Here is a 6925-nt window from a genome sequence, read left to right as displayed (position 1 = left end):
TGCTGCACAGACAATGAAGGATGTAAGAAAAAACCCCCTGATAGTAAATGGAAGTGTGGATGTGCTCTGAGGGAACAACCCGGCCCTGCGGCCTCCGAGCTTGTTGACCTGACGAGAAGATGCGCGTTGACATCATGAACGCGACACAATAAGGAGGAAGTTACAACAAACAAGTGTTGTCCTCCTGCAACAAGTTTAGGGAAGTCAGTGAGGACGGAGTTACAGCTTTTGTCCGCGTTAGAGAGCTGAAAAATGTCCTGCTAGATTATATTTCAATGCGTTTGTCCTTGTTTGTCCTTGTCTTTGCAGAAGGATGTACATTTTTCTTCAGGTATTCTGGATTTGTGTACTTGGAGCCTCTTCAGTCTCAGGTACTTTTTACATATATATATTATTTGTTATCGTAATATGTTATATTGTCATTTTATTACTATTATTATTGTATTGTTATTATATTTATGAATTTATAATTTCCAAATGTATATTACTTATCTTAAGTTGTTGTATTATTATTATTATATGTGTAAAATTATGAGTATTTATAATTAATCATTATGAAATTATAATTTACAAATTTTCATTAACCTTATATGTTTTCTTATTAGTATTAGTATATTTATAGTGTAACACTTTAGTATGGTAAACATATTCTAAGTAACAAAGACTTGGGGCAGTATAGCTCGGTTGGTAGAGTGGCCGTGCCAGCAACTTGAGGGTTGCAGGTTCGATCCCCGCTTCCGCCATCCTAGTCACTGCTGTTGTGTCCTTGGGCAAGACACTTTACCCACCTGCTCCCAGTGCCACCCACTCTGGTTTAAATGTAACTTAGATATTGGGTTTCACTATGTAAAGCGCTTTGAGTCACTAGAGAAAAGCGCTATATAAATATAATTCACTTCACTTCACTTAATTTAGAGTTATTTGGTTAGGGTTAGAGCAGTGGTTCTTAACCTATATATAGATTTTCAGTATAAATAATAATGTATTATGCTATTATTAGGGGTGTCCTGAAACAACATTTTCACTTTCGATATAATACTTTATACTATAAAATATCTTGTTAAATTATTATTTATTATTATTATTATAATATTTAAGAATTTATAAATACAAATAATTCTAAAAAAAGGTTTTCCAAATGTATATTAGTTATTTTAATTTGTTATATCGTTATTTTATTATTATTAGCTTAATATTTATAACACATTTTTATGAAACTATAAATTACTAATTTTATTAATTATTTTTTTACTATCTAGGATTTTTTTTACTATCACTGTGTTGTTATAATATTTATGAAATTATATGTGTTTATAATTAATTATTATTAAATTACAAGTAATTATACTTTATTATAAAATCATAATTTACAAAGTAATTTCAATAATAATGTAATTTGTAATATCACTAAAACCTAATAGAGGAATGTTATGAAAACTCGAATAACACCTTAAAATGTTTTGGCGATTGTAGTTTTTCAAATATTTCATGTACCGTATAGATTTCCAATATAAATAATAATGTATTATGCTATTATTAGGGGCGTCGTAAAACAACCTTTTCACTTTCGATATAATACCCAATACTGGGTCCTTGAGTATTGACCGAGTCCGATATTAAACCAATACGATATCATCACAAATCAAAGTACATACATTTATTATGTAGTGTGGAATGTTAGAAAAGGTTTGATCAAGTAAAATTACTCAGAGGACAATGGTCGATATGAAAAACACTATACCTTATGACATACTTATGCAGTCTTTAAATCAAAGTGGAGTGGTATTTTTTCACCAAGTAATTAATTAAGGCTCACGTAAGTTGAATGATGCGTACACCTTTGTTATTGAATGCTTTCTAATACGCTTCTGCCTTGAAGACTTTGTATGTGTAAGTACCGTATTTTCCATAGGGGGCACCGGATTATAAGGCAAACTCTCTAATAACTAAATTTCCTTAGGTGAATAATGTAAAGTCACTACACCGGTATGTTTTAGCGCTTTTATGGCGAGTTTACTGACAGATATAAGTAAGAAATTTACACTACTTTATATTAGAAATGGCAACAGCAGAGGATGAATGTCCCCTAACAAGAAGATAGAGAAAAAGAAGAAGCTTATCAACTACGGGGTTAGCACGGACTACAAAGGCGGACCCGCGCAATTTTTCAGGACTCATGCAGATCCCAAATACAGATCAGCAGGTACCAGAAGGTAAGAAAAGTTGCTTTTGCATAATATTGCGAAATAAAACACCAGATGATATGTCTTACCTTATACACATACACCATAATAATACTCGTATGTTGAAGCACAGTACAATCCATCAAATGGTGCGGCTTCGTAGCTTACCAAAGTCGTACTAAAACATTTTGATAGATTTTTGAGCGCCGTGTGTAATGTTCTATATTTTCAATGGAACATATAAAATGTTGGTGTTGTTTACTTGAGTCATATTGCAGTCTACACGTATCCCTATGTGTGACTGCCATCTACTGGTCACACTTATCATTACACCATGTACCAAATAAAATAGCTTCGAGGTCGGTAAGCAAAACCAGAATTATTCCGCACATTAGGCGCACTGGGTCATAAGGCACACTGTCGAGTTTTGAGGGAAAAAAAGGATAAGAAAACTAAATTCATGGTGTTTAGTGGTGCAAGGACAAATTGTGAAGCAAAATTAAAATTAAATCAAGTGGAAATTGATAGAGTATATGAAACTAAATTATTGGGAATAATAATTGATCATAAATTAAGTTGGAAACCGCATATTGAATATATAAAGGGAAAAATATCCAAATCCATTGCTATTCTTTATAAAGTAAGACACATGCTGAATAAGAAATGTCTGCATATGTTATATTATTCTTTTATTTTTCCATATCTAACATATTGTGTTGAAGTTTGGGGAAATGTTTATAAAACAAACATAGACCCAATAATTCAACTTCAAAAAAGGGTCATTAGAATAATACACAAAGCGTGCGACTATGAACATACCAATCCATTATTTATAAGTGTTAACATTTTCAGATATTGTGTTTTTAAAAACAATGGAAATGATGTTTCGAGCGAAGAACAACAGCCTTCCAGCTTGTATTCTTAGGTAATTTCAATTAAGAGGAGAAAACTATAATTTACGGGGGATATTGATTTTTGAAATATGTAAAGTAAGAACAAATATAAAACGCAAATGTATTTCAGTTTTAGGAGTTAAATGGTGGAACAAGCTCAGTGATGAGTTGAAGACATGTAGTTCTTTGTTAAGGTTTAAGAAAACCTTGAAAGGTGAAATAATTGAACATTATAAAATATAGTAACAATTACTTTCATCCCGTTGATTTTTTTTTAACGTTGATGTTCCAGGCAATGTTATTTTTAGTGGAGGTATAGGATAGGCAAATATAAGCTTTGGCTTCAGCCTATTCCTTTTTCGGTCATTCTTTTTATTTTATTTCATTTTTGTGTGTAAATGTGTATGATTGTTAAATATGTATAATCTGTACTGTTAAACTGGTCACACAAAATGGTTAATGGTTGATTATATGACCGAAATAAACTTATTTCATTCATTCATTCATTCATTCATTTTAAGTGCACCTTATAGTCTGGAAAATACGGTAATATGTCAGACTCAATAATATTTTTAAAGGCTATTTAATATCATCCAAGACTTGTTTTTTTGCTGATATCAGACCGATATCAATGTCGGATCAGGACACTAGTACTTATTATTACAGTTTTAGCTTATTATTATACTGAAAAATGTCATAATGTAATCATTTGTAATATAAATAAAAACCTTGGTTCAGGTAGCACCTAAAAATGGCTTTGCAAGTAATATCATTTTTATTTTTCATATACAACATATACAATCATTTTTATTTCCAAACAAATCTGTGGTGTCTTTGTGTAGCAGGAGGTGGATCTCACGTAGCATCATTCACACCCCAGTTAGAGACTTAATAGGCTCATCTATTAGGACTCAAACTAACAACTTTCCCCTCTTCTTGCTCAAAGGTTACTTCATGGGGGATACCAAGGCGGTTCTGCACGGCTGCAAGGACCACTGGACCCTGCAGGACAGGACGGCCATGCCCTTGCTCTACCGCATGACCGTGTGCGTGGACGTGCGCGTGGTGGACCCCGGTGCCTGGGTGGCCTACACCTACAGCTCGGCCCATGTCCCCAAGCCCGAGCTGGGCCTGGAGGGGGATGCGGGGGCGCTGTACGGGTGGCTGCTGGGGGTCAGACATCGCTTCCCGGTCAGACTCGCCCAGGGTCGCTGGCACAGGGTGTGCTTGAGGAGGGACGTCCCCGGGAACTCCTTTAGCCTGGAGGTAAACCCTGTAACGCAGGGGTGTCCAAACTTTTTCCACTGAGGGCCGCACACGGAAAAATTTAAGCATGCAGGGGCCATTTTGATATTTTTCATTTTCAAACCATAACAAAATATATGGATTTTTTTTTTTAACCTTTAGGGCTCCCGGGGACCATAAAGGGTCTCAGTCATTAAAACGTTAACAATAAGTAAAATTATTATTATTAATATTTATTTAACGCTTACAGTAAATCTCTATATCAACTTCAGGTTGATAAAAAGTAAAAAAAGAAAAAGGTTTTATGCCTTTTCTGTCAAAGACAACTTTGTTTTTTATAGCAAAACTGGAAACATGCAGTATTCAGTAATTAGAGCTCTAAAAGATCAATAATGCAGGACACCATTGATTTTAATTCTTTAATATTTTTGAGAAATCAGTGAAAATATTAATAAAATCCCACTAAATATGTTTGGGATTCAAAAGGTCCCCCACTCATAAAGTGACATTTTTATTTTTATTTTTTTTTTTACTTTCAACACTTAAGTTACGAGATCAACTTCAGATATATCTGTGGATTTTACGTTTGAACTATTATTTTGTTTGTTTTCATGCTCTTTTGTCAAAGAAATCTTTGATGTTTTTATATGGCAACCACACAATATATACAATATTTTTTCCACATAAAAAATTTTAAAGTGACATTTTTGAAGTAATTGGAGCCTTGAATGGGTCAATAATTCATTATAACATAAATTTGTTGTCTTTTTTTTTTTTTTGAGCAATGGCAAAAGAAAGAAAAAGAAAGAAAGATAATAATAATAAAACGCTAGAAATTCAATAGGATCCTCTGTCCCAAAGGGACATCGGTCCCTAACAAAATAAAAAAAAAAAACAGCCTGCATGGCAGCTTTGTATCAACATTGCAACTTTTTCTCGTTAGATTTCACCTCATTCCACTTTTTTAAATGTTTTTTTTTTAAATTTTTGCAATACTATCAATTTTGCAATTTTTGCAGAATGTGTGGCGGGCCGGTAAACAATTAGCTGCGGGCCGCAAATGGCCCCCGCGCCGCACTTTGTACACCCCTGCTGTAACGGAATCCATCACTGGTGGCTTTATTTCAAGATATGTAGCGAAGCCTGGTGGATTTGAAAGCTTTTGTGTCCAAACCAACTGTCCAAAATTGTCTCTCAGCTGGATGGACGTCTGGTGGCGGAACGCACCGTCATCGCCCAGGCCATCCCTCCATCGGGCTCCCTGTGGCTGGGCTGCCGATCCCGACGGCAAACGCCCGGGGCGGCGCTGGGCCGGCTGGAGGTCTACATGTTCCGCATGTGGGCCGACCTGGCCCGCCGGGGCGCCTGCGAGGACGGCGCCGTGATCGGCTGGGACGCCCACTTCTGGGGCGTGACCAGTCCTCGGGCCCGGCAGACGGACGACGGCCTCCCTTGTGGTGACGTATAAGTACTGCTAGTTAATAAAATGGAAGAACAATTCAATCTTAACCACATTTATCCTTTCAGCTCAAACGCCTGAACTTGGACACCCCTTTTCCCCTCCACCTTGTAAGTGGACCAATAAACAACCCATTTTTTTCCCCTACAGCTCGCTCATTATATTTTCATATTTGTTTTTTTTAAGTATTGACCTCCACAATGGACACTAGTGAGCCTCCGTCAGTCATAGCGGCCTCTAGTGGCCATGTCGATAAACCCTTACCTATGACTCCGCCCACAACAACACTGCTGGCGACAACAATCCCAGTTAGCCCATTAGCCCCGCCCTCTAGCTCGATCTTGACCAATCAGATATTAATCATCACCACGGTTCCTCCTACAAAGTCTCCGACACTTGCCGACCAAACCACGCCCACCACAGTGCCCCACCCAACAGGTGCAGAAATCCCAACGAGCACGTTAGCCCCGCCTACAAGCCCCAGCCTGGCCAATCAGGAGTCCAGCAGCACCCAGGCTCCTCCTACAAGGTCTTTCGCGCCTGCTGACCAAACCTCACTCATTGCGGCAACAAATGCAGACATTCTAACCAGCACTTTAGTCCCGCCTCCTAGCCCCAGCCTGGCCAATCAGGAGTCCAGCATCACCCAGGCTCCTCCTACAAGGTCTTTCGATTCTGCTGACCAAACCTCACTCATTGCGGCAACAAATGCAGACGTCCTAACCAGCACTTTAGTCCCGCCTCCTAGCCCCAGCCTGGCCAATCAGGAGTCCAGCAGCACCCAGGCTCCTCCTACAAGGTCTTTCGCGCCTGCTGACCAAACCTCACTCATTCCGGCAACAAATGCAGACGTCCTAACCAGCACTTTAGTCCCGCCTCCTAGCCCCAGCCTGGCCAATCAGGAGTCCAGCAGCACCCAGCTTCCTCCTACTGCTCAAGAAACCACACCAAAACCCCGCCCACTTGTTGCGTTAACAACAACCAACGAAAAAGTTCCGGCTAGTACGTTATCCCCGTCTTCTCGCCCCAGCTCGACCAATCAGGTGTCAAGCACCACCCAGGCTCCTCCTTCAACCCTGTCAGGTGGGCGTCACTTTATTATAAAAAAAAAAACTAGAACCAAAATATTAACTAAGTGGTAATTT

The 6925-nt window shown here is 38.1% G+C and overlaps 1 protein-coding gene across 1 annotated transcript in view; it reads left to right on the top strand.

The window, feature by feature from the left end:
• LOC133630552 (uncharacterized) overlaps positions 1 to 6925 on the top strand; it is a 51457-nt gene that overhangs the window by 443 nt on the left and 44089 nt on the right. The window contains exons 2-6 of the mRNA XM_062022167.1: positions 310 to 371; positions 4023 to 4342; positions 5520 to 5778; positions 5849 to 5890; positions 5967 to 6863. Coding sequence (XP_061878151.1) covers positions 310 to 371; positions 4023 to 4342; positions 5520 to 5778; positions 5849 to 5890; positions 5967 to 6863 — 1580 coding nt within the window. The remainder of the gene's footprint in view (positions 1 to 309; positions 372 to 4022; positions 4343 to 5519; positions 5779 to 5848; positions 5891 to 5966; positions 6864 to 6925) is intronic.

This window comes from Entelurus aequoreus, linkage group LG15, assembly GCF_033978785.1.
Source record: "Entelurus aequoreus isolate RoL-2023_Sb linkage group LG15, RoL_Eaeq_v1.1, whole genome shotgun sequence".
NCBI lineage: Eukaryota > Metazoa > Chordata > Actinopteri > Syngnathiformes > Syngnathidae > Entelurus > Entelurus aequoreus.
The sequence above is the reverse complement of the archived record's forward strand: the minus strand, read 5'-3'. Positions and strand labels throughout refer to the sequence as shown.